The following is a 23328-nucleotide window of genomic DNA, read 5'->3' as shown; positions in this document are numbered from 1 at the left end:
AAAAAAAAAAAAAAAAAAAAAAAAAAAAAAAAAAAAAAAAGCAGGGAATCGGGCTGGTTAATATGGGAAGCTGAGAACGGCACCCCTCGGCACTCGGTGCTACTTCTAGTCGCCGAGCGGCGGAGCTCCCAGGACCCTTCGGATCGGAACTAGAAATGAAATCATTCATCGATCCGCGTAGCCACCGATCTGCGCGCAAGCTTCCACCCATTCAGAAGCCAAAATCTGCCGCATTTCCGACGTCGAACCAGTCCCAAGTCATTAGGTCATCCAGTGGGACGTCAGGCACAGTCGTCCCAAATGCAGTGCCAGCCCGGTTCACTGCGTCTATGATCTGGTCATCGGACATGGCGGAAAATCTGAGTGGTTCAGGCCATATAAAAGTCGACGGTATCGAAGATGGCTGTGTCCCGGAAGCCACCGGGCAATACCCATCCAAGTCTGGCGGAGGTTGTAGGGCCCCCGTTTCGACCAAGCCCCGCGGTCCATTCTGGGAGCCTGCGCTGACAGGAGCGCGTCTGACAAGCGCCCTTAAAAAGCGCCCATAGAGAACAGAGGCGCCGTTCCTATGGCGGGTAGTAGCTCCAATACGCTCGAGGACACCTGCAGTTTCCTCGATCAGATTATGAACACTCGGCGCCAAACTAGACCTGCTGTCTTCTGGCATGACGCTAAGACTAAGTGCTGAGCATGCAGCAAAGGATATCATGATGACTGTGTTGTTGGGCATAGACTTCAATCGCGCCTCTCCTTGTATAGCTGCTCTCAAGACGTTTAGTGCAGAAGAAAGGCCGGCGGCACGAAAGAATCTTTTGACTTCCACGGGCGCTGTAGGGTGATTGATAACACCACCATATGTCGATAATCTCGTATGTGTTACAAGAATCTCCACATAGGGTGGAAGGGTGCGTGCTTGATGTAGATTAGCCGTTTGTACAATGGTTATTGTGAGCCTGTCACACCCCTACAAGGGACTTACAGTGACCTTCCCCTATCTCGGATGCCCATATCTCATACCACTGGTCGTAGAAGCTTTCAATTATATTCTTGATCCTGGGTACACCGTGAGTTATTCGCGGGTTCACAACTTGTGGGGTGAACACGTACGATTGCGCCACCTCAGACCCGGCATCTGTGGCCTGGTGGCTATCGCAATTGGCTTTTACTCTCAGGAAGAGACCATCCTATTCGCTCCGGTCAGGAAGGTCCTTTCGTACGCATGAGACCGCCAGTGTACTTACCAGGTTCCGTCTGAGGACAGCCATGGAATTCATCGGGCCATCGCGCGAGTCTGCAAAATCAGACACATGCCACTTATCGCAATGGTTTATAAGGGCTGTCGAAGGAACTGTATAGCTTCGTCCGCGAGCTAAACATACACTGCAAGCCAAAGATTAGACGGGTGCTACACCTATGTATAAGGAAGACGCTACCGCCACTCCAGCCAGTTCCTCTACATCACGCTTCACTCATGTCACAACCTGCCGCCTATCTTGGAGAAGGGTAAGGCTCTCTCCTTGTAAAGTATTTCTCTTAGTACGGGCAGAGGCTCTATTATCTGTAGTTTTGATCAATTTCAAGCCCGAGGCAGAATTCTATCTTCGGATAGGTAAACTCTCTATCAGGAAGATAGAAGGGCCTCTGTCTGTACTAAGAGAAATACCTTATTAGGGGAAAGCATTACCCTTCTCCGAGGTAGGCAGCAGGGTGTGTCACGAGAGAAGTGTGGTATGGAAGAACCTGGCTGGTGTGGTGGCAGTGCCTTCCAGGTATAATAGCAGAGCTTCTGGTGAAATGCTTACCCTCTTTCAAGAACAAACAGCGCTATCCAAGTTCTCTCGCGCCTTCGAAGAAGTCTTCGGCCCCACGCAGATGTCGGTTCTACGCCATCAAATCGGTCCATGTATAGAGCTCTTTTTGCATCGATAGTCTCGGCCTTGGCGAGTCTCCTAAGTAGGCTCTGCTCAAAGCTAGATGATGGAAGCACAATCTTGTTCAACGAAAGATCCAAAGCAACAGTTAGAGCCATGGCAATGTAGGAACATGTATCGTCATCACCTAGGCAACTACCTGGCTCCATCCATGGAACATTTACCATGAAGGCTAGGACGATTTCAACAGATCTGTGGCGTCGGACAATGACATTCTGGGCCAATGTCTTGCAGTGTCTTGATAGCCGCTTCGACAGTGCTGTAGCAGATGGCAAGAACAGTGCAGCTGCGGCCATGATTGAGGTGAATAGAAATGCGGATTGGGCCCGCACAAACGAGACAGTATGGACCAAGGGGTCAAGGCCCCATCGAGTATGTGCGAGGTTCTGGTAAAAGCTAGCATCAATGGTAAGCTATGAAGGCACAAATATAGTTAACGCAGTCTGGGCATACAAGGAGAAAAGCGATTCGGCTTCACTCAGAGTTACAAGACCGATGTCGATAGGGTCTATATCCGGGCCAACATCTAGGCTTGCCCTGATGGGAACAAAATATGATTGCGCGGCAGGGTCGCTTTCCTCGGTGCTGTTCTGCAGCATGCCTGCGGGTGGAAATGTTGAAGGTGGCCATTTGTGTGCACCACGCGTCTCAGTCGGCGACAGCTGCAGGTCAGAGGCACGTGCGAGTAGTTGCAATGGATTCTCTGCATCATCTAGAGACAGATTATCGCCGATATTATCCCGGGGCGAATGGTATGTATAGGACCGGTCAAGATCCTCGGACTGGTCGTCCGCCTCGCTATGTAAATGCTGTTCGCGTGTATTACTGAGCATTTCTTGAAGGTCTGATATGAGCTTCTGGGCTGCCTTAGACCCTGAGGCATCGCTCCTCGGTCTCTTTATGGCCTGTTTAATCTGATGTAATGCTTTCTCTAGGCCTTTGCGTTTGCTAATTTCACCAGGTTAGCTTGATGGTCCTGGGAAGATCAATGCGTTTAACGCGTACTTTTTGACCCCTTTTTGTCTACCGACATGGTGACTGGGGATGATGCATTCAACATTGGCCTGTTTGCATCTGTTACACGACGCATCATCCTGGCCTCGATTGCACCGGACCTTGCTTTTCCTACAGTTCAAGCAGGCGGCTTGTCGACCATGAGATGCTTTGTTGGGATCCAACGCAGCGGAGCTATCCATCGCCTGTTACAATAATTAACTCAAGCAGCTTTGTGGTTATGGAGTGTATATAGCCTTCTCGCTATCCCAACGTTCGTGGCTGGGTCTTGGAAACATACTACCGGCTCATGAAGATGACACGGCCCGGATCAAATGTGGCTCAGTGGCTGATGAATGAACGATCACGGAAACATATTTTACGCGGCATTCATAGACAGCGGCGGAACAACATCTGGAAGGAAACGGCTGTGGCTTTGGAAAAGTGTTTCAGCTATGCTAGAACTGTAAGAATGCCTACGAGAGGTCGATTGAATTGGCAGCATAAGGTACAAACAAGCATAGCAAAAGACGGGTGGAAGAAGAAAAACGAAGGACAACTCGTGTTAGCCGGGTGGTGAGTTGACAGAACATACTTTGTTCTGGGAAAAAAAGGAAAGCCCAACGCGGGGCTCGAACCCGCAGCCTTGAGATTAAGAGTCTCACGCTCTACCGATTGAGCTAGCCGGGCTTGCTCGTTGAATAACGCTTTTTATTTAGAATCTATAAGTCTACAATAGCCGTGAAGGGGTAAGGAAGTATAATGCTGCGCCTACTGAGAATTTCCTCTGTACACCCTTTTTTATATGTATTATTAACTAGCGGCCATATTCCTACAAACTGACCATGTCAGCGCTCCTTGAAACACTTGTCTTGAATAGACGATGGTACCCCACGATGAGTGTATGGGAAAAAAAACATATTCTCCTTTTAACAATGCTCCATAATCGTCCATGGACAGAAAATAGAGCACGTGTATGGAATAAACGTACCAATTCAAGAAAGGACCGAAGATGACAATATGAGAAAAGGTATCTATATCACTCGAACAGTATCTGTGCAGAGAAAAAGTGCATCTCTCTTATAAGACCGACCATTTGGGAATCCTTCAAATGCATGGCAAGGGATGAATGTATGCAGCAAGTGCGATTTTCACGGGTATGTAACGAAAGAGATTGCAAGAACCCACAAAGCATGTAAAGCATAGCATGGTGATGGGTCATATAGTCATGAGCGCACACAGAACAATATACTCTCAATACGTAAAGTAACTGAACCTCAACCCTAAAAATACCCAACGCGCTGTTAGTTACCCCTATAGTTCGCCGAATCCGAAAGCATATCAACAAGTACAAGACCGAAGTTAACGTGACAGTAGAGGACGATAGAAACGAAGTAGTTGAAATTCAGTTGGTCGCCCTGAGAGCTCGTAGCCTAGCATCCAAGCCATCCTCAACTTCAGTGTCAACTTGTTTCGGAGCCTTAACCTCCTCCTTAGGAGCAGCAGCAGCATCCTGCTCCAAAGCCATCCGAAGATCCACCCCAGCGTCATCAGCAAGTTGCTCCATCAGGCGATCCACATCGGCTTCACCCTCTGCGCCATTCTCCTGCATAGAGATCCCTTGCGCAACATCCTCGATCGCACTGCTAGCAATTTTGAAATCTTCGGAGCGCGCCAGGAAATTGTTCGCATGGGAAACCAAGCTCTCAAGATTTACACTCTTGGAAGCAGCATCCAGGCCCCGTGATGCCAATGCAAGCGTCCGAGACGTGTCCCGAGTGCTCTGCGCAGCCTTGAGCTCGTTGATAATGACATCTGCTCTGGCAGCCTCCGCCTTGAGGGTCACCTGTCTGCGTTTTTCTCGTACGGCAGAAGCGGCATGGATGCGGGCGATCTGAAATTCGCGGTTTTTCATGGCCTTGTCGGCCTTAGCTTTCTCGGATTTAAAGGTCGCTTCCGCACGGGCGGCCTCCTTTTTCAGTCGATTAGAGTGTAGCTAAAAGATGGACAATAATAAAATCAGCCAACTGACAATTACTCAGACAAGGGAGCGTTGATAAGCGGGCAAACGCTGCAATGTTGCCGCAGAGAGGGGAAATAATGGGGCACCGCCTACCTTGACATTGGTGCGGGCTTCAAAGATAGGATCTTTCCGAACCATTTTGTTCTAGGACTGAAGGAACAGGTGACGAAAAAAGAGTGGGCATAAAAAGGGTATCTAGGCAAAAAGTGAGGCTTGGGCGCATGGAAGAGATAGGAAGTTTGGGGTCAAAAGATAGGGAGCGGGAGGCAACATTCAGCCCCGGTGGACAGACAGACAGTCACAGTCTAGATGGTGAGGGCGGGGGACTGCGTGGCAACGTCATCCCGATCGCCGTATCCGCTGCGCGCGGAGGTGCCACTCCAACCTGCATGCCGACTACAGTGGACAATAATGGCAGTAAAGTATTACGGCTGATGCCTAAAGAATTGATGTGGTACCTACAATACTATGGTGCTCAGCTACTTGCAAATCCAACGGGATCAGAAACTAATATTCCGAGTCACCTGTCGGTGACAAGAAGCGAAAGGAAAAATGATGAAGCAGTCCATTGACTGCTGTATTGAAAATCTAAGATAAAATTATAAGGATTTATGATAATTTACAGCCGGAACCTCAACTATGCTTGCCCATCAGGAGAGACGTCAACGCCTCTTGGGTGCTTCGTGAACTCCATGAACTCCGTGTACTCCTTTGAGACTTGCCAATATTACTTCGCCGTCCAGTTTTCGCTGATTTCAAACCGCTCAAGATTCGTTTGCGTCGTCCCGGCTTTTCGAGTAGGTCTATCGTCCACGCCAAGGTCAACAAGGACTCCCAGCTCCATTGGACTCCGTTACCATCGATAGCCGATGCATCTCCCTGGCGAAACTGCTCGCTAACAGCCAGCTGCAATGCCCTGCCCGTCGCATCGCGAAGTGGACGCGCCAAGGCTGGGTTGCACGCTAGAAGTCTGGCGAGAAGTCTCATCCGGAAGACCGTGGGGCGGCTCGATGCCTTCGAAGCCAACAGATTCGGGGTCGAAATCAACCATAGAATCAAATGGAAATGCTGATAGATCTCCTCCGTCGAGAACGTCAAAGGCGAACCCGTCTTCAAGGACTGAAGAATCTGACCCAACGGGTGAATCAACGTTGAATAGGCGGTGGAAGTCATCGTCAGAAAGAGGAGCTGCAAGATCATCGGCAGCGTGAGGTTCAGGGTTTGAGCCGACGTCAAAGAGAGAGAGGGCACTTCCTTCTCCTTCGAGTCCAGCGACGGACACTGCAGGTCGCACAACACCGCTGCAGGATGTTGTGTCACGTCGGAGGACTCAGCCAGAGTGGAAGGCCTCAAGGTAGGGGAGTAGTCGGTGATAGAGGGTGTGGGGAAAGGAATCCGTTCAAGAGGGATTTCGTCGCGCTCTTGTTTGAACAGGGTGGGGGTGAGAGTAGGAGAAGCGGAGACAGGGGAGCCGGGCTTGGGAGTGTTGCCGCGGGAGCCCCGGACCTCAGCCGATAGTTGAGCGACTTGTTGGTTCAAGCGATTGTTCTCGGCTTCCATCTGGGATAGTCGTTGCAGAAGGAACTGGTTTTGCTGTTCCATCTGAATCTTCTCATTCTCCAACTTCTCCATTTCGAGCCTCTTGCGCTCGCGTGATGTTTGTGCTGCCGCACGATTACGAAGGACGCGCTCGATACGACGTTGCTCTTTCTCATCTTCAGTCTTGGCCCGTTTTCTTGATGTCGAATTAGCATCATGTGAATAGATATAGATGTATCTGGATATGAATGTCTTACCTCGGAGGCAAGTTAGTCTTCGGGACAGGCAACTCCTGGCCCCATGACTTTCTCTTCTTCACAGGCTTCTTCTCTTCCGCTTTGGTCTCCCCAGACTGCATCGACGAGTCATCAAGCGACGTGTCCGCCGGGGACACTGTCAGCAATGGCAACTCAGGCGTCGGGGAGCCGGCGAGGGAGTCGACTGGAGAGAATGCTTCTTCCATTACTGCAAGCGTGACAGGTGGTTGATCTTTGATTGTGGATCAATCAAATTACTATGAGCCTTATCTTAAACCGCACTGCAAGGGAGGACGGTGATGTAGGTCAACACAGCTTGTTGTGGAGGAGGTCTGCTTGCCCGTGTCACAGGAACACAGGCCACGGTGTCATAACGGGGGAAGCTGGGGGGGCCAGGCCTGGCCAAGTGGTGCCTGGGGTCAAGTGTACCAGACAACAAGAGGAATAGGGCCAAGAAGGACAGGTGTCCTCAATAACCAAGAAAGAATAAAAGGATGAGAGTGAGGACGATTTCCTGATCGACTGAGAGAGCTGGGGGAGTGAGCGACTCTTTAAAAGGCCAACGTGGTCAGATCAGGCCGCCTCCCTGCAAGTAAGGGGGCGGAGTCATCGTCGTCAGCCAAGTTCCGGTAACCGTTACAGACCCATTACGCCCCTGTGCAATGTCCGGTTGGGTGAATGTGCCCCTTTGCGCCCCAAATGACCGTACGGTAAATACTCCAGGCACCATGGTTCCCCGTAACTTTACACAGTACGCTCTGTAAGCCAAATGCTTGGGAGGGGAGGGACTGCGAAGGGAGAGAGAGACCCCCCCCATCCCCAGTGTGTTTCCCCCTGCCACAAGCCCACAACATTGGAAGCCCCCTTCTGGCCCCATCTTTCACACCTTCCGTCTCAAAGCCCTCTTTACCTGCGACAAGTCTCGCTCTCAAGGTGGAACCCACCCCCAGTGGCTCCCTGCGCCCCTCTTGTGGTCTCAACTCGCAATCTTGCGGATCATACTCCGGAGATACCTTGGAGATAGGTACGTAGATACTAGATACTAGATACTAGATAGACTAGATGATTGACGGACTTTACTCCATTCCATTTTGTTCTAGCCCAATTCCCCACGGTGATTATTCTTCCGATGCTGCCTGTGCCATTTTTATCTCTCGCACTGCCTCTCTTTGAACATGACCCCCGCCGATGTCTTACTTCGTCTGGCAATTAAATCCGCAATCTTTAGTAGATAGTAGTTATATTCCGTATTGCATACAGCCTTTGCTTTCGCTCTTCTATGTGCAGTGTATAATTGTATCTGTTTTTCGATTGGGGAGGCTTTATTTTCCATTGATGTTATCATTAATTACCAGTCATGTGTGAAGTGTGAACGCGTCTGGACTCTTATTGTGCACCCCTTTTGAGTGTGGCATCCAGGGCTAGGTTGAAGAGTCTCCAGGGGGCAAAGAACGTGGTTGGCGCATTTCATTGGTGATAAGACAAAGTGAATTCGTGGAACTTGATCCACCGTGGCGCCATTCTTAGAGACGGAAGGTGTGAAAGATGGGGCCAGAAGGGGGCTTCCAATATTGTGGGCGTGGCAGGGGAAATCATTGGAGCGCCAGTATCTTTGGGGTCTGGAACTTGTTATTCAATTTCCCGCATTCCTTGACCGACTAGGTTAGCGGGTGGAATGTACCAGAAACACGGGGGTCACCCTCGACGGAGTAATTATTGCGCAATGCGCATACACAGTACTATTCGGGTCATGGTCTGATATCTAGATAATTAAGTCCGACGGTCTCCCTTCGCCGTTAGATTGATCTTAGCTTAAACGCAATATACGGAGTAGACAATTGTCGAGAGACAGGGGGAGTGGGGGAGAGGGGGAGAGGGAGCAAAAAGCATCCCGTACTTAATTAATAACGGTTCATAGAAGTCCAACAGCCCTGTCAGGTTTGGGGCCGCCCCCTTCGCGCTTTGTTGCACTCCGTCGGAACGTAGGAATGATGTATGAATGGTGGCATGCGCTTCTGAAAACAATGCTGTACGTGACAACAAATTGTGTTCACCCCCTCGTTCTTCTATCCAAAGGGTTGATTCTTATCTACCTTTTACTGTGCTCAAATGAGAGCACCTAGCTGCCAAACTCATGTGTAACCGTGGGAATAATATGTGCCTAAGAAACAAAAGAAATGGATGTAACAATTCAATAGCCCAAAAATAACGCCCATGCCGGTCACGACTCGTGATTGAATCATAGCAAGATGCAAATTTTTTGAAGTCACCGGGGAGCACCTCGTCTCGCCTCCCAGTTTACACTCCCAACGCGGTCCCGCAGCATTTCGTCTATAACGTGACATCCATCGTATCATCACCGGCATCAATAGCACCTTGGTTCTCCGGATCTGGTGCAACCACACCTCGTCCTCTGCCAGCCAGCAATTCCCGCCTGACCTCGGGTCCGATATCCTTGTGTCCACGGACCAAAAGCAAATCCAAAAGCGCCTCACGCTGATCCTCGGTGATATCATTGCGGTAGCGTTGCGCAAACACCAGCAGAGACTGGTGCCAAAGGACAGGAAGCTTGTAAACCTTGTTGGCTTCACGGGATCCATCGGTCATCATGGCATCATTGTCGGTAGCACGGAAGCGCAGGAAATGGAAAACGAGGGCGTCAATCACCTTGTAGGGAAGCGCATACTTCTTCTCCAGGAAAACGCGAATGAACATGTTCACTGCACCGGTACTTTCCAAAGAGCGCAACGACTGTTCAGCGGCGAGATCACACATGCGGAGTAATGCTGCAGCTGAGTGCAAGACCGGGATAGAGACACGTGCAATGACAGAAGAGACAATGTGGGCTTCTCGTAGTGTGCACGTTCCGCTCGAAACCAAGGGGAAGAGTAGGCCCTTGAAGAAACAGGCGGGCTTGTATAGCGCTTTCTTCAACGCATTGTAGGTGTGGACATTGAGCTTCTTGGTCTCGTGAATTTCCTCCCGAACACGGTCAAGGAGCACCGTCGAGATGAACTCTTGTGCGACTGCTGGCTTCGACGAAATGAAGATTCTCGTACCGGCATAGACAGCATTGGCCGTCCAAGACTCAGGCCGTGTAATATCGAGAAGGGTGGGCCAGTTGGGCACGGAAGGAAGGATCTTGAAGGGCTTCGGAAGAGGTCCAGATTTGTAGCGAGAAAGTATCATGCCGACCCTTTGATTTTTCGATTAGCCTTGCGTGAACCGCAACACGGCGCAATCCGTACTCACTTTTCATACACCTCCACCGCTTTCGCGGGTATTTGAACAGCATCCTCCGGTAGTCCACCACCCTGAATGAAGGGCCCGCCGCTCTCTCCGCCCTGCTTCGCTTCATGTTCCGCGATCTTCTCCAGAATAAGATCGGCTAGGTTCCTAGTCTGACCTTCGGCTTCGGGTCCACTGGGGTTGAATATCGGGTCTTCGTCGCCTGCAGGAATGAACTTGTTGAACATATCAAGGTCATCGGGGTCGACCTCCTAATCGGCATATCAGCAAAAGGGTTCCCAGAAATTTGAAGAAAAGATTCCGGTGACATACAACTTCCTCAATTTCCTCTTCGTCGTCCCATTGGTCGTCTTGGAATTTTTCGTCGTCGGAAAAGGCCTCATCGCCTTCCAGGCGAGACGCAAAATCAAAGGCTGCGTTCGTCATATCAGCAGCAGCGCCTGCTGTGGCTCTTTGTTCTTCAGCATCCTCATCAGCCAGTTCCTGTCCGATTTGCAGGATCTTCCGGGACATCTTCGCATCAACGAAGCGCTCCCCATCTTCTTGCTCGTCTCCCTGACGAGACTTGCGACTGGACTTTTTGGCCGATTGAGTTCTCAGATGACCAGCAGTCATATAATCCTCAGCTAGAGGATTGTGCCGGCGGCCGGCGGCGGAGCGAGAGGATGTTGCCTTGGGCATGGTGACGGTGCCCCTTTGAATGTGTGTATTAGAAGCCGAAGTTTATATGATATCAAAAGGCTCCAGCTAGCACCAAATCCACCTAATCACCGGATAATAGGCACTGCGAACGTGGATCGTCTCTCTCTCTCGGGTATCAACCTCCAGGAAAATGTGTGTAAATTTCCAGGTCATGTGATTCAAATTTTTTGTCGAGCTCTTTTTTTTTGCGTCGCCAAAGCGGAGTTTGTCCTCACCGCTTTATGCATGCTGTTTCTTATTGGATGATATCTTCTACCGCCTTTACCCCTCTTATCTCGAGGCACCACTTGGCCCTCGATACCTGCCGGCAATACTGCAGCTCACCGCCTTTAATCGGCGACAAGATTGCTTTCCGCTCGTCGCATGCAACTTGCGCATAAACAACAGGCATGTGATGCAGGACGAGCCTTGAAGCTGGCAAGAAGAGTTCAATCAACGACTACTTGACCTTAAACGGCTGCCTAATAAACCGACTTCGGCCTACTTCACAACTACAACTGGCCAATCTAATTCGTGTCGACCAGCAGCCCTTGTGGTAAGTCCCAGGGCACTCCGAACCCACTTCCGCGTTCCTCATCTCCAACTTTCTATATGGTGTTCAGGGCATGGTACATATGGTACCTTCAATATCCCTTGGAGGCTCAGCTCCGACATCTACAATGAGAATACAAAGACAGCTCTGAATCCACACTGATTCATATGTAATTCTGACCTTCTGCTACTTTTTCCACAGGCGTTATTGCGACCCCAGGTTATCCTGGAAACTGTAACATCACCTCCGCTCATCACATATCGAGGCTTCTGGCCTCTTGATAGAGTCGCTCCACTCCGGGACCTGTACATTTAATTCGACAAAGCTGTGGTAACAGTATATCTGACTGGCTCTTCCTTGTCGTTGCCGATACCGAGTCATATGCGCAACCTACACCGGATTGTTGGGTTCCCATCAACAAGTATTTCACACTGACGTCTATCCTAACTGATATTGCCCCGGGCCTATAAAGTCTCGCACCCAACATTGCATTTTCGAGTCGATCAACAATGGCTTCCACACAACCAGCTGGGTCTTCTGCACCTTCGTCTAATTTGAACTCTCCGATCTTGCCTCCTGGGGGAACACCATTTTTCGCCGGTTCCTTACCTGATTCTAATGCGAGATCTTCTCCTATACCTGCTAGCAATGCCCCTGCACAAGCCGATGGATTGAAGTCAAAGCGTACCAAACGTGACAGCCGCAAAAAGCGTGAGGCCAAGGGTCTGGATCAGGAAAGCATGCCACCGAAGAAGCGAGCAGTTGCTGTCCAAAACACTGCACTTCCCAGCTCAGATCTCAGCATACTAAGGCCTCTTTTGCTGGCAGAGCCCCGCTCATCCGATCTGTTACCCCCACAACCCCGGCAGCTGAATTTTGTCAACCGAAAAACATCAGACGTTATCGGTCAGAGCTGGGACTTCTTTGAGATTGTCGATAAGCTCACAAACAAGAATGGATTTCGTTATAGCTATGCCATAGCCGACCCCAGCTTCCCGCATATAAAATACCGCCAGACTGATGTTCAGCCTTACCACGCCCGCTTCAGCTTCGAAGACTCTCCAGCTGCCATACTTTTCAGTAAAGACGCCCTCGCAGTTACTTCTAACGAGCCTTGGCATACTGCACGCGCCAATGTCTGCGCGCGCGAGGGATCTTATTACTACGAAGCGCGCATCGTCAGTGGTGTTATGAATAATTCATCGGCTCCCTCTTCAAATAGCAATGGAAATTTACCGTCCAGGGGACATGTACGTCTCGGTTTTGCACGAAGGGAGGCAGACCTCGATGCCAACGTTGGCGTCGACTGTTATGGATACGGTATTCGTGATGTGAATGGCGAGGTTGTCAATCGGATGCGGTGCGAGTACTTCTTTCCAAAAGGCGAATGCATTCGTGAGGGAGACGTTATTGGCCTTTTAATCACCCTCCCGCCACTCTCTCTTCACAAGAAAGTTGTAGAGGGAACTTATGAGTCAGGTGCAGATGGCGAGGTTTCAACACCAAGCTCAGAAGCCCCGTCAGTCACGAATATAGTCCGTGACCGTATTCCATTTCACTACAAATCGGACTTTTGTTGGCAACAATCGAACGTGTTTCCAACAAAACAGCTACGCGATTACGCATTTAACCTCAAAGAAACACCTACGTTTGGGCCTCCATCTCCATTCAATGCTGAGGATGCATCCTTACGAACTCTACCCGGTTCAAGCATCACGGTATACAAGAACGGTGTAAAGATGGGCACTCCTTTCGAAGAACTGTATGCTTTCTTACCACCGGCTAGCCGACTCGCCAATGGCACGAATAACTTGGGCATCGGTGAGCGCGAGAATGCAGATGATGGAATGATCGGTTATTACCCCGCTGTCAGCTGCTACGGCGGAGGCGCGGTCGAATGCCGCTTCGACGGGCCATGGTGGGTGGGCCCGCCATCTCATACAGACAACGGCGAGCCAATTCGGGGAATTGGCGAACGATTCAATGAGCAAATAGTTGAGGACATAATTGCAGATATCGTGGACGAGGTTGAGGCGATGTGCGTCTGGGGCGGAGTAGATGGCAACGTTGTCAACAATGCAGAGCTCGATGGCTCTGGAACTGGGGCAGTCGGTGGCTCCGAGGTGTTGAAAGGTGGTGTCAGTGCGGCTTATGAGTCCGCTATTCCTCCAGTTGCCGACGGTCAAAGCGAGGCTGCTGCTAATCCCGCTGGCAATGGCAACGAAGCTGGGAGTGTCATGGACCTAGATTCAGGCCAGACCACGCTTGAAGACACCACGAGCGCCGATGCCCCGGTCCCAGAAGCACCTCAAACTACAATACCCAACGCGTCAACTGGGGATGGAGATGTTGAGATGTCTTGAACGCCATACCGTCAACGCCTCGGCCACTGGTTACGTGTTTACCTCTAGGATCCCTAACCCAGTCTACCACACCGGCCTTGCCTTAGCGTGGTTGGTGTTGGAATGATCGACCTGTGACAAGGGCACCTTACGGGGTTGGTAGAATTATATTATGACTTCAAATTCTGTACAAGTATACATAATATGCTAGTCTACAATAGTTCCCTTTTTTTGCGCTCCGAACCCTGAGCACATATCAGTTTGCAAGGTGTTATACGAACTAACAGCGACACCTGTTGGGAGATACTGGCGCACAATTTCTCTAGTTTATACATTTTGATTTGTATACATATAGACGTCTATAATCGGGGTTTGGGGTATTTCGCATTCATGGAGACAAAAGTTTTTCATAGGTGCCTGCCCTCGAGCATCTCGGCAACCTTTAACACAAGCTCATCATCACCGTACTGACCAATAACTTGGATTCCAGCCAAATCTCCATCCTCGGCATCACCAGCGCTTTCTGTAGTGACCGGTACAGATATGGCCGGAAGACCTGCCAGACTAGCAGGCACAGTAAATACATCATTTGTATATGCCTCCAAGGGCGAAGCTGTCGCATCGGGTCCAATAAGGCTTGAAATGCGTGGTGGTGATGACGGCGCTGTTGGGCAAATGAGAACATCTACACCGGCGTCTGCAGAATCCAACTTTGATCCCAGTTGTGAAGAAATCAGGGGTTGGCATGCCCTGAATGCGGTGTTGAAATCATGTTGAACAAGGCGGCGAACCCGCTGTGCTTGAATAAAGTAGTTATCCATAGCATCAGCGCTTAGGCTAAATGCCCCGAGCAGGATCCGTCTTTTGATCTCGGTGCCGAAACCTTCACCTCGTGTTTTCGCATATAGATAACTTTCTGACGATGCATTCCCATCTGGTGCTTCGGGGCGGCTCCCGTACCTGACGCCATCATACTTGGCCAGGTTTGAGGATGCCTCAGCAGGCGCGAGAACATAGTATGCCGACAACGCGAGTTTAGTCGTTGGAAGGGAGACCGTTTGAATGCTGTGGCCCTGTCGCTGCAAATGGGCCAGCGAGCGAGACCACGCATGTCGCGCAGATGGAGACAACTCTGATATGTTGTACTCGACTGGAACTCCTATCCTGAGGGGAGAGTTTGTCCGAGACGCCAAGGCAGGCATCCTAAGATGTGAATCTAGCCGCGACCGACTGGAGGGAGAAAGGTTAGTGGGGTCGCGTGAATCATGCTGATTCACCACGCCTATGTTGCGAGCACTGGTTAGCAAATCGAGACGCAGCGAGACAGGAGACGAAGTCAAGACATACCGAAGATACGGCGAACGCTGGCCACGTCTCTTCCCAGTACTCCGACCGTATCTAGTGAGTTGGCGTACGCAACCACTCCCCAGCGAGATACTAGCCCATAAGAAGGCTTGAAGCCGACTGTTCCCGTATATGCGGCGGGCAATCGCACGGAGCCGCCTGTATCAGTACCCAACGCTCTGCAAATATTCCAGCAAAGTTAAGCCAAGCCGTTCCTAGCCCTATGGTTCAAGGCTGATCCGGAGAGTTACATACGCATAACATTGGGCTGTCGCAACAGCAACCGCACTTCCACCCGAACTACCACCGGCCGAGAGATACTCGGCATGCAGGTCACGGCGCGAGCTTTTGACAGGACCAAAGTTCGAATGTATAGAGTGGGATCCCATTCCAAATTCGTCGAGATTGGCTTTGCCGGCCACGACGGCACCTGCATCTTCCAATTGTTGAACGACTGTCGCGTTAAACGGGCTGACGAATTTATCCAGAGCGTTTGAAGCGCATGTTGTTGGAAGATCGCGTGTGCATATATTGTCCTTAACGGCGACCAACAGGCCATCTACCTCGGATTTGGGCGTCCCTAGTTGGCGAAGCGAGTTTGTTAGCTCTGAAGAAAGCGAGGATTGGTTGCAATGCAGCCTTCATACTCACCCCGGGTGCGCCGCGCATCCGCATCTCTCACACGTTCCAACCATTGCCCTGACTGATGTAGAGTGGTGATTAGCGCATTTAGAGCCGCATGAGAGCCCTGGTTAGCCAAGCACTTCTCGGCTTCGCGCAAGAGCGACATTGAGGTGTGTAGCTCTAAACAAAAAGGGTACCACCCAGACAATGGAAGCTTTCTAGAAAACCGACCGATTCATTGATCGATTGATTGTATGCGGCGGACATCCCCGCGGGCGGTGAACGATACAGGGCGGTGAGTGCTTTCTCTCCATGGTATCATACTGTACGGTACCATACCGGTACTCGAGAGCTTCTCGAAGCTCCAGCTCCTGCTGAGTAGGGACTTGACGTAGTAAACAAGGACCAAACTCACTGCCGCACACTCAGGAATGACATGGGTTAGTCTTGGTAGCAATGTCTCTTGCATCTGTGTTTATAATTGTCTGTAAATATCCAAGGATAGAACTCATCCCCCTCCTCTGTCAATCCAGAGGGCCAAAATGAATACCCGAATCGGCGTCTTCATCTCCGTCGGCCCGAGGGCTGCAGGGACGACGTCATCAGGAATTTCCTCGCGACCGCATCGTCGTGGAGACTTCATCCTCTCTCTCATCTGACCAGACTAATCTGACTACATCGGTATACTGTGGTTACAATGATGTCTGGGGGTATGATTCGGTCCGCGGTGAGGGCTTCCGGAAGCCACGCTGCGTGCTCCATCAGAATTGGAGCTGCATCACAATTAGCCTCAGTGAGCAAGCGCCAATTGCAAGGAGCATATCCTCATACTCAGATTGGGGATAAAAGGTGGATTTCGGTCTACGGGTATACGCAATCGAAGGCTCTCATCTACTCGCGCTACGGAGAGCCCAAGGACGTCCTGCAGTAAGTCCTCGCACCGCGTCGGATCCCACATTTCAGCGACCCGGCTATTGCACAAGGGGACAAGGTATCTGACAGCCATCCAGGCTTCACAAGCACTCCATCTCCGCGCCTCATGGTACTCAAGTCAATCTCCGCCTGCTCGCTGCGCCACTGAATCCTGCCGACGTGAATCAGATTCAGGGTGTATACCCAAGCAAGCCACCGTTCCAATCGACACTCGGTACGCAGGAGCCGGCTGCTGTCGCTGGAAATGAGGGCGCATTCGAGGTCTTGTCCACCGGCTCTGGAGTGAAAAGCCTCAGCAAGGGTGACTGGGTTGTCATGAAACAGACTGGACAAGGCACCTGGCGCACTCATGCTCAGCTGGATGAATCGCAGCTGATTAAGATCGAAAACAAGGACGGCTTGACCCCACTTCAGATTAGCACGGTTAGTGTCAACCCAGTAACAGCTTACCGCATGATCAAAGATTTTTGCGACTGGGACTGGATGCGTGCCGGAGAGCACTGGTTGATCCAGAACGGGGCAAACAGCGGTGTTGGACGCGCTGCTATTCAGCTTGCACGAGAGTGGGGTATCAAGACCCTCAATGTCGTCCGGGAACGGAAGACTCCAGAGGAGACAGAAGCTCTGAAGAAAGAACTCACGGATCTCGGCGCGACCGCGGTAGTCACAGAGGCCGAGTTGCTTTCAGGCGAATTCAGGAATATTGTACATGAGCTCACGCGCAAGGGGAAGGAGCCCATCCGCCTCGCTTTGAACTGTGTGGGTGGAAAGAGTGCCACCGCATTGGCAAAGACACTCGCACCAGGTTCACACCTGGTCACCTACGGGGCCATGTCGAAGCAGCCAGTTTCTCTGCCGTCGGGATTGTTGATCTTCAAGAACCTCGTTTTCGATGGCTTTTGGGTTAGCAAATGGGGCGACAAGAATCCGCAGCTGAAGGAAAACACCATCAATGATGTACTGCAGCTGACACGGGCTGGTAGATTTAAGGATATTCCCGTTGAGGAGTTCAAATGGAAATGGGACACGGAGGGCTCCGAGCTTGTCGCAGGCGTGCAGGAAACCCTCAGCGGTTACCGCAGCGGCAAGGGCTTGCTCAGATACGAGGAACAGGAATGAACTAGCTAAAAGCTAATTTTCTAACTCGGGTGTTCCGATAAATATGAATCTGTACAGTACGCTTTCTTGGCTGTCGAACGACTTCGGTTGATGGATAGCTAGTACAATTTATCCATAGCTATTTCTACCAGTCAAGTGGGAGACCCCACATGCCCACTAGTATCCTCTATCTAAAACTCGGCTAGTTTCATTGCTTGTGCGCTGGTAGTAAGAACACATCTAAGGAAATAGTGGCCCATTGGCCGTCATTGCACAAATTGCATGTATACGCCAACCACCAACTGAAAGGCTATTCGCGGTGAACGCTCATACCTGCTCGCAGGGCCAGTTTCCTTTTATCCAGTCCTCTATCAAGCCGGTCAATGTTGTATTTGGCATATAGACGTCGCTCTCGCGGGAAAAATCGGCACCAATACCAGCGTATGGGGCCACTGCAGCCACATTAGACTCGATGAAATCAATATAGACCAGGTCTACTATTTCCGGTGGTTCCGATGCACCCCAACGAGGTGTTCCCCTGATAACATTCGGCACCCGGAAGAAGTCGATCGGCGAGTGAATGGTGTCATCGCCATCTTTGCCTCCATCATCATGGGTAGTGTATCCGGGAATTAGTTCAGGCTCAGCATCTCCACTACTCAGGAATGGGACTTGGTTGGTAAGGAAGCCAGCGCTTGATCGGCCACCACTGCTGCCAAATACACCACGGGTATACGCTGATTGCTCGGGGGGAGCAAGCTGCCAAGTCAAATTGTCTGATTGGTGGCCCTCAGTCAAGATTCCCGGTCCCCGGTTTAGCACATCGGCGAGACGGTAGGCTCGGGAGTAAGGGATATCTTTCACATAACGGAAGCCGCTTGTGAATGGGGAGACAATATATGTATTATCCTTCGTGAAAGAACCCTTAAAGATGTCAAAGCGGATGGCACCGGTGTTGACTATAACAACTGCTGGCTTCCCAGCACGAGATTCATCTCTCACGGACACGGGTAACACTTCAGTCTCCAGCCAGGTATAAATATTACCCTCACCTGGATATTTCTTTTGAAACATAAAGAGATCGCGTGGAGCACACCCGTACACTTCATCCAGCTGAAGAGCGCTTCGGGATTCCTGAATGAGTTGGGATACGTTCTGTCCATGTTCCGTGGGGAACGTGGTCTCATTCAGCCCAGTGTGATGATAGAACGACAATAAGTTATTGTCGATATATTTCCGATTAAAATGGAAACGGTCCCATGGCCAAAGGGAGGACGCTAAGGCGGACAGTCCGGGCTGACGGTGGGTCGGGAGGCCACTAATGGACATAAAACCGATCGTTTCCATGAAGCGACCGCTTGCCAAGCCGTAGGACATCCGATCATACTTTGCGTAGTCACGGATGTGGTAATGGCCGCCAAAGAATTGGATGGGTGTACTCCAGCGAAGAGATCTGATTTCTCGCCATATGTCCCAATACTCTTCCGAATGTACGGGGGCATGACCGATTACCAAGAAGAGGTCCACCTCGTGGTCCCTGATAGCTTCCTGAAACCATGCCTCCTTGATTGTCTCTCTCACAGGCCGCACGACAGTGTTGTTAGCATTTCCTTTGAAGTCGAAGAGAAACCCAAAGGCCACGATGCGGATGCCCAATTGCTTGGTGACGATCTTCGTGAAACGAGGTGCCAATGGCCTGAAAGCGTTTGTCCGTGGGTCATAGAAGTCGATGTTTGATGCAAGATAGTGTCCGGCGAAATTGAGTGCAGTGGTAAAGAACTCAGCTGATGCTGTGGATTCCTTATACAGCTCATGATTGCCCGATGACATCAGGTCGATATGCTGCTCTCGCAGAATTTTAGAGATGTAGATGCCTTTGGGGTCTGAAGAGTCGTAAAGTCCATTTCCTTCCACTCTATCGCCGGTATCAATGACTAGTAGATCCACACCCATAGACTCTGCCTTCTCGCGCATGCGGGTAGCGAAGGAGATATAGTCACCCCAGTCAGCGGAGTACGAGGGTCTATAAGGGATTGGAAATCAGTAAGGCCTGGAAATGGCTCCGAAGAAGACTTCAGCGCCATACTCTTGTAAATGACCAGCTAACCAGCCATGAGTATCTGTGGTATGAAGGAAATTGAGCTGGCCCCATTTCAGGTCACGCAATGGAGCCTCGATAGGCTCGGGCGCAGTCGGTTGTGCAGCATGAACGAAGGGGGATAGAAAGAATAGAAGAAAGGTCGCTAATGTAGAGAAGAGAATATAGTAGCTGTTGAACATGCTCATGCTCATGCTCCCTTAGGGATAATATTGATGGGAATAGTAGCAGAAATAGTGGATTGAATATCTAGATACGAAGCAGGGGTATTGACCGACAACGAGCAGTTAATGTAACGAATGACACGAGCAAGTAAACTCTCTCTCTCTCTCTAAATATGAGAAGGATGGAAAGGGAGTCGGATCAGTTAGCCATGCAACCCCCGTGGTGGTAGATGGATAAGTAAGTACCTTGATGGTTTACGCACCGACACCAAGCTTATCACGGATAGGCGCTAACTAAATAAACGGAATAGTTCAGATAGATAGGAAGGGGGGACCCAGAAGTGCTTATCGGAGGGAAAGATCCCGACGAGACGCCAGGGAGAGAGGGAAAGAGCGAGAGAGACAAAACGGACGCTACGGAAGGAGGCGACCGGTGAGACCGTCAGGAAAGAGCAAAACCGCAACACGGCTTAGTCAGCGCTAAGCCCAACAAGTCCCTTCGAAGCTCCTCACCAAAAACCAACCTTCCGCCGAAACCTCGTCGACGAAAAAGATTCCCCGAACCCCCGAAAAAGAGTGACGAGCCTCCCCATCGGCTGTTCTTTCTTCCTTTGATACCAATCGTCCAACAGACCGGTATTTCCGTGAAGTAATTCTCCTTTCCTCTACTCTTGCTTTTTTTTTTCTCCCCTTCCTTCTTCTTATATTATATATCTCACAGTCCGGCCATGGCTGCTCCCCGACTTTTCCGCCCAGCAGCTCGTCTGCTTTCTTCGCGCCTTACTTCGGCTCCCCTTCGCCCTCAGACCGCATGCGCGCCCTCAATCCTGCGCTTCCGGGGATATGCTACGGAATCTGGTACCAAGGAGGTCACTGTCCGTGATGCTCTGAACGAGGCGCTCGCCGAGGAGCTGGAGAGCAACAAGAAGACTTTCATTCTTGGAGAGGAGGTTGCGCAGTACAACGGAGCGTATGGCACCCTTTCCCTCGTCTGAACTGGCTGCAGTCCATGGATCGCATATCTGAACTCGCTCTACTATTATAGTTACAAGGTAACGAGGGGTCTGTTGGACCGCTTCGGTCCCAAGCGGGTCATTGACACCCCCATCACGGAAGCCGGTTTCTGTGGTCTCGCCGTCGGTGCTGCTCTTGCTGGACTGCACCCCATTGTAAGTTTCTCGATCTGCTGTTACCTCTGGAAATTCAACGTTCATCAGAGGGAAAATGCACAGTATACTAAGACCTGCTGTCCGATCTCTAGTGCGAGTTCATGACCTTCAACTTCGCCATGCAGGCTATCGATCAGATCATCAACTCTGCCGCCAAGACCCACTACATGTCTGGTGGTATCCAGCCCTGCAACATCACTTTCCGTGGACCGAACGGTTTCGCCGCTGGTGTTGCCGCCCAGCACTCCCAGGACTACTCTGCTTGGTACGGCAGTATCCCTGGTCTGAAGGTTGTCGCTCCCTGGAGCTCGGAGGATGCCAAGGGTCTGCTGAAGGCTGCCATCCGCGACCCTAACCCTGTTGTTGTCCTTGAGAACGAGTACGTAGCCCCGTGGAAGTATCGGAGTATCTGTGGAATGTTTTTGAGTCTGACAATTCTTGCATAGGCTGCTGTACGGTCAGGCCTTCCCCATGAGCGAGGCCGCTCAGAAGGATGACTTTGTTCTTCCTATTGGCAAGGCCAAGATTGAGCGCCCCGGAAAGGACTTGACCATCGTCACTCTCTCCCGCTGTGTTGGACAGTCGCTCAACGCTGCCGCTGAGCTGAAGCAGAAGTACGGTGTTGATGCTGAAGTCATCAACCTTCGTTCCGTCAAGCCCCTCGACGTTGAGACTATCGTCCAGTCGCTCAAGAAGACTGGTCGCATCATGTGCGTCGAGTCCGGTTACCCCATGTTCGGTGTCTCCTCCGAGATCCTCGCTCTCTCCATGGAATACGGTTTCGACTACCTGACTGCTCCCGCCGTCCGTGTTACTGGTGCCGAGGTCCCCACCCCCTACGCCGCTGGTCTCGAGAACATGAGCTTCCCCCAGGAGGACACCATCGTCAGCCAGGCTGCCAAGCTGTTGCGCCTGTAAAGGATGAGCCGTTGTATATGAACCGACGGTGAAGAAAAACTGAATTAATAAAATCATGTGTCTAGTACCCTATCATTGTTACAGCCATTTCTCCTTTTCCCTCATATTACCTCGCTCTCCTACTTCCTTGGATTTTGTACGACTATACAACACAATCAACGTTATTCTGCATTTTTAGAAGCTAATGTGCTCGGGCATGGTTGTATATTTCCGTAGCATGATCTCATAATCGCATCTGGCTTTGTTCCTATTGGCGTGTGCCACCACAAACGAGCCCCCGCTGAATTCGGGCCTGCTCCTCCGGTGCCGTTGCTATTACCAGAACATCGACCCTCGGCTAAGGAGAGAGACGGTTGAGAAACCACCTCCATGCTTGCAATGTCTCGTTTCTGGATAGCATCATCCACATACGTATTGGACTCATCAAGTCATTAGGAAAAGAAACTTGGATGGTGATCGGCCATTTGACGTCACAGTACATAGTCGGTGTGATCGCCACATCCGTACTGTGCTCCGCATGATGCTCGTTTCAGACAAAAGAAGTCTCTAGAGGAACGTTCCTAGCACCAGCACACGCAGGGGAACAACTGGTAGGATTTCGAGGATTGTAATACACCCCATTCATACCCCCATCCCGGTCGTACTCTTCATCAGTATCGCTCTCCGCCTGATCAACCTGCATATTTTCGCGTTTCGTCGATTGGCTCCGAGCGCGCCGCAGACTCGCATCATCTGCTTCTGGAATTTCGTTGTCATCATCGTCGCCGCCTAGGACGTTTTTCTTCGTGGGAGCTGCAGGAGCCACAGGTCCTTTGACGGTGGTAAAGGAACTTTTGAAACCCCCTTTTTTAAACCCTCCCCCGCCCCCTGTACTTCCACCTGTTCCAGATCCCGTTCCCGTAGTAGATACTGATGCAGCTTTGGGTGTGTCGATGACCCTTAACCCGGCCTCGGCGTCGGCCTTCCGTTCGGCTCTTCTGGCCTTCTCGGCGGCATTGGGGTCCCGGGATAACTGCTTGAGGTCTTGGAGACGCTTGCGATGTTGATGGTCATATGAAGAAATATGGGCCTCGTATTCTGGATGGCGAGAGTAAGACTTGTTGCAGAGCGTGCAGGTGAAGGAGCTCAGAGCGGAACGTGCAGATTCGGTCTAATTTGAGATGCGGTGGTCCTGAGTTAGCATGAAGGCACGGGTCTTTACATCCCTCAAGCTCTTGAAACTAAGCCCTGAACCGCACCTTAGGAGTGGGATTGGTAAAGCCTCGCTGTGTATGTAGACGCTTTGGTCAGCTAAGAGTTGGAAACTTGTTGCTATGAAAATATATAACTTCAATAGGGGAGATGTTCGGAATCTGGGCACTTGCAGGCGCCATTGTTCTATGAGGAGTACGCAGATACGCTTGAAAGGGGTT

General features: G+C 50.9%; 10 protein-coding genes and 1 non-coding gene across 11 annotated transcripts; 3 read left to right on the top strand and 8 right to left on the bottom strand.

Annotated features, from left to right (window-relative positions):
- Nucleotides 1–43: 43 nt before the first annotated feature.
- BO88DRAFT_392790 (uncharacterized protein) lies at nucleotides 44–3127 on the bottom strand (the record flags this gene model as incomplete). The annotated part of the gene is made up of 7 exons (XM_025705077.1): nucleotides 44–912; nucleotides 980–1053; nucleotides 1108–1184; nucleotides 1242–1380; nucleotides 1803–2327; nucleotides 2385–2879; nucleotides 2937–3127. 7 exons carry the CDS (start codon nucleotides 3125–3127, stop codon nucleotides 212–214), a joined length of 2202 nt encoding a protein of 733 aa, XP_025560320.1. The 3' UTR covers nucleotides 44–211.
- A 414-nt stretch (nucleotides 3128–3541) lies between these two features.
- BO88DRAFT_t205 lies at nucleotides 3542–3614 on the bottom strand. The gene has a single exon. It is a non-coding gene; the product is annotated as a tRNA-Lys (tRNA).
- Nucleotides 3615–3847: 233 nt separating this feature from the next.
- BO88DRAFT_406629 (putative SNF7 family protein Fti1/Did2) lies at nucleotides 3848–5219 on the bottom strand. Its single transcript, XM_025707201.1, has 2 exons — nucleotides 5041–5219; nucleotides 3848–4920 (listed from the first exon to the last, which is right to left on the bottom strand). The coding sequence occupies exons 1-2, from the start codon at nucleotides 5083–5085 to the stop codon at nucleotides 4330–4332; spliced, it is 636 nt and encodes a 211-aa protein (XP_025560319.1). The 5' UTR covers nucleotides 5086–5219; the 3' UTR covers nucleotides 3848–4329.
- Nucleotides 5220–5446: 227 nt separating this feature from the next.
- Nucleotides 5447–7209, bottom strand: hacA (transcription factor HAC1). Its single transcript, XM_025705076.1, has 2 exons — nucleotides 6744–7209; nucleotides 5447–6682 (listed from the first exon to the last, which is right to left on the bottom strand). Exons 1-2 carry the CDS (start codon nucleotides 6947–6949, stop codon nucleotides 5581–5583), a joined length of 1308 nt encoding a protein of 435 aa, XP_025560318.1. The 5' UTR covers nucleotides 6950–7209; the 3' UTR covers nucleotides 5447–5580.
- A 1569-nt stretch (nucleotides 7210–8778) lies between these two features.
- BO88DRAFT_406628 (snoRNA-binding rRNA-processing protein ENP1) lies at nucleotides 8779–10837 on the bottom strand. Its single transcript, XM_025707200.1, has 3 exons — nucleotides 10305–10837; nucleotides 9996–10243; nucleotides 8779–9939 (listed from the first exon to the last, which is right to left on the bottom strand). The coding sequence occupies exons 1-3, from the start codon at nucleotides 10671–10673 to the stop codon at nucleotides 9075–9077; spliced, it is 1482 nt and encodes a 493-aa protein (XP_025560317.1). The 5' UTR covers nucleotides 10674–10837; the 3' UTR covers nucleotides 8779–9074.
- A 567-nt stretch (nucleotides 10838–11404) lies between these two features.
- Nucleotides 11405–13782, top strand: BO88DRAFT_112077 (SPRY domain-containing protein). The gene has a single exon (XM_025701276.1). The coding sequence runs from the start codon at nucleotides 11736–11738 to the stop codon at nucleotides 13587–13589; it is 1854 nt and encodes a 617-aa protein (XP_025560316.1). The 5' UTR covers nucleotides 11405–11735; the 3' UTR covers nucleotides 13590–13782.
- Nucleotides 13783–13924: 142 nt separating this feature from the next.
- Nucleotides 13925–15743, bottom strand: BO88DRAFT_437067 (glutamyl-tRNA(Gln) amidotransferase subunit HER2). The gene is made up of 4 exons (XM_025709601.1): nucleotides 15564–15743; nucleotides 15168–15492; nucleotides 14916–15091; nucleotides 13925–14850 (listed from the first exon to the last, which is right to left on the bottom strand). The coding sequence occupies exons 1-4, from the start codon at nucleotides 15700–15702 to the stop codon at nucleotides 13976–13978; spliced, it is 1515 nt and encodes a 504-aa protein (XP_025560315.1). The 5' UTR covers nucleotides 15703–15743; the 3' UTR covers nucleotides 13925–13975.
- Nucleotides 15744–16181: 438 nt separating this feature from the next.
- On the top strand, nucleotides 16182–17743 carry BO88DRAFT_406624 (enoyl-[acyl-carrier-protein] reductase). The gene is made up of 2 exons (XM_025707199.1): nucleotides 16182–16463; nucleotides 16547–17743. Exons 1-2 carry the CDS (start codon nucleotides 16234–16236, stop codon nucleotides 17586–17588), a joined length of 1272 nt encoding a protein of 423 aa, XP_025560314.1. The 5' UTR covers nucleotides 16182–16233; the 3' UTR covers nucleotides 17589–17743.
- Nucleotides 17694–20236, bottom strand: BO88DRAFT_406623 (metallophosphoesterase family protein). Its single transcript, XM_025707198.1, has 2 exons — nucleotides 19654–20236; nucleotides 17694–19590 (listed from the first exon to the last, which is right to left on the bottom strand). The coding sequence occupies exons 1-2, from the start codon at nucleotides 19857–19859 to the stop codon at nucleotides 17895–17897; spliced, it is 1902 nt and encodes a 633-aa protein (XP_025560313.1). The 5' UTR covers nucleotides 19860–20236; the 3' UTR covers nucleotides 17694–17894.
- A 268-nt stretch (nucleotides 20237–20504) lies between these two features.
- Nucleotides 20505–22222, top strand: BO88DRAFT_406622 (pyruvate dehydrogenase (acetyl-transferring) subunit E1 beta). Its single transcript, XM_025707197.1, has 4 exons — nucleotides 20505–20799; nucleotides 20875–20998; nucleotides 21091–21377; nucleotides 21445–22222. Exons 1-4 carry the CDS (start codon nucleotides 20558–20560, stop codon nucleotides 21914–21916), a joined length of 1125 nt encoding a protein of 374 aa, XP_025560312.1. The 5' UTR covers nucleotides 20505–20557; the 3' UTR covers nucleotides 21917–22222.
- A 100-nt stretch (nucleotides 22223–22322) lies between these two features.
- Nucleotides 22323–23289, bottom strand: BO88DRAFT_445388 (putative C2H2 finger domain protein; the record flags this gene model as incomplete). Its single annotated transcript, XM_025710207.1, has 3 exons — nucleotides 22323–23066; nucleotides 23155–23196; nucleotides 23245–23289. 3 exons carry the CDS (start codon nucleotides 23287–23289, stop codon nucleotides 22446–22448), a joined length of 708 nt encoding a protein of 235 aa, XP_025560311.1. The 3' UTR covers nucleotides 22323–22445.
- Nucleotides 23290–23328: the final 39 nt, after the last annotated feature.

Source organism: Aspergillus vadensis (assembly GCF_003184925.1).
Source record: "Aspergillus vadensis CBS 113365 unplaced genomic scaffold BO88scaffold_20, whole genome shotgun sequence".
In the NCBI taxonomy this organism is placed as follows: Eukaryota; Fungi; Ascomycota; class Eurotiomycetes; order Eurotiales; family Aspergillaceae; genus Aspergillus; species Aspergillus vadensis.
The sequence above is the reverse complement of the archived record's forward strand: the minus strand, read 5'-3'. Positions and strand labels throughout refer to the sequence as shown.

What these genes read in the sequence shown, in the direction of transcription:
- BO88DRAFT_406629 (XM_025707201.1), bottom strand. Translation starts at nt 5,085, where the DNA reads ATGGTTCGGAAAGATCCTATCTTTGAAGCCCGCACCAATGTCAAG. An exon ending in AAGCCCGCACCAATGTCAAG is followed by an intron (nt 4,921 to 5,040) that starts GTAGGCGGTGCC and finishes TCCATCTTTTAG; the next exon opens with CTACACTCTAATCGACTGAA.
- BO88DRAFT_112077 (XM_025701276.1), top strand. Translation starts at nt 11,736, where the DNA reads ATGGCTTCCACACAACCAGCTGGGTCTTCTGCACCTTCGTCTAATTTG.
- BO88DRAFT_406628 (XM_025707200.1), bottom strand. Translation starts at nt 10,673, where the DNA reads ATGCCCAAGGCAACATCCTCTCGCTCCGCCGCCGGCCGCCGGCACAAT. An exon ending in AAGAGGAAATTGAGGAAGTT is followed by an intron (nt 10,244 to 10,304) that starts GTATGTCACCGG and finishes TATGCCGATTAG; the next exon opens with GAGGTCGACCCCGATGACCT. An exon ending in GCGGTGGAGGTGTATGAAAA is followed by an intron (nt 9,940 to 9,995) that starts GTGAGTACGGAT and finishes GAAAAATCAAAG; the next exon opens with GGTCGGCATGATACTTTCTC.
- BO88DRAFT_437067 (XM_025709601.1), bottom strand. Translation starts at nt 15,702, where the DNA reads ATGTCGCTCTTGCGCGAAGCCGAGAAGTGCTTGGCTAACCAGGGCTCT. An exon ending in GCGACAGCCCAATGTTATGC is followed by an intron (nt 15,092 to 15,167) that starts GTATGTAACTCT and finishes GAATATTTGCAG; the next exon opens with AGCGTTGGGTACTGATACAG. An exon ending in CAGCGTTCGCCGTATCTTCG is followed by an intron (nt 14,851 to 14,915) that starts GTATGTCTTGAC and finishes CTCGCAACATAG; the next exon opens with GCGTGGTGAATCAGCATGAT.
- BO88DRAFT_406623 (XM_025707198.1), bottom strand. Translation starts at nt 19,859, where the DNA reads ATGAGCATGAGCATGTTCAACAGCTACTATATTCTCTTCTCTACATTA. An exon ending in TTAGCTGGTCATTTACAAGA is followed by an intron (nt 19,591 to 19,653) that starts GTATGGCGCTGA and finishes AATCCCTTATAG; the next exon opens with ACCCTCGTACTCCGCTGACT.
- BO88DRAFT_406622 (XM_025707197.1), top strand. Translation starts at nt 20,558, where the DNA reads ATGGCTGCTCCCCGACTTTTCCGCCCAGCAGCTCGTCTGCTTTCTTCG. An exon ending in GTTGCGCAGTACAACGGAGC is followed by an intron (nt 20,800 to 20,874) that starts GTATGGCACCCT and finishes CTACTATTATAG; the next exon opens with TTACAAGGTAACGAGGGGTC. An exon ending in GTTGTTGTCCTTGAGAACGA is followed by an intron (nt 21,378 to 21,444) that starts GTACGTAGCCCC and finishes ATTCTTGCATAG; the next exon opens with GCTGCTGTACGGTCAGGCCT.
- BO88DRAFT_406624 (XM_025707199.1), top strand. Translation starts at nt 16,234, where the DNA reads ATGATGTCTGGGGGTATGATTCGGTCCGCGGTGAGGGCTTCCGGAAGC. An exon ending in GAGCCCAAGGACGTCCTGCA is followed by an intron (nt 16,464 to 16,546) that starts GTAAGTCCTCGC and finishes ACAGCCATCCAG; the next exon opens with GCTTCACAAGCACTCCATCT.
- hacA (XM_025705076.1), bottom strand. Translation starts at nt 6,949, where the DNA reads ATGGAAGAAGCATTCTCTCCAGTCGACTCCCTCGCCGGCTCCCCGACG. An exon ending in AAGACTAACTTGCCTCCGAG is followed by an intron (nt 6,683 to 6,743) that starts GTAAGACATTCA and finishes TTCGACATCAAG; the next exon opens with AAAACGGGCCAAGACTGAAG.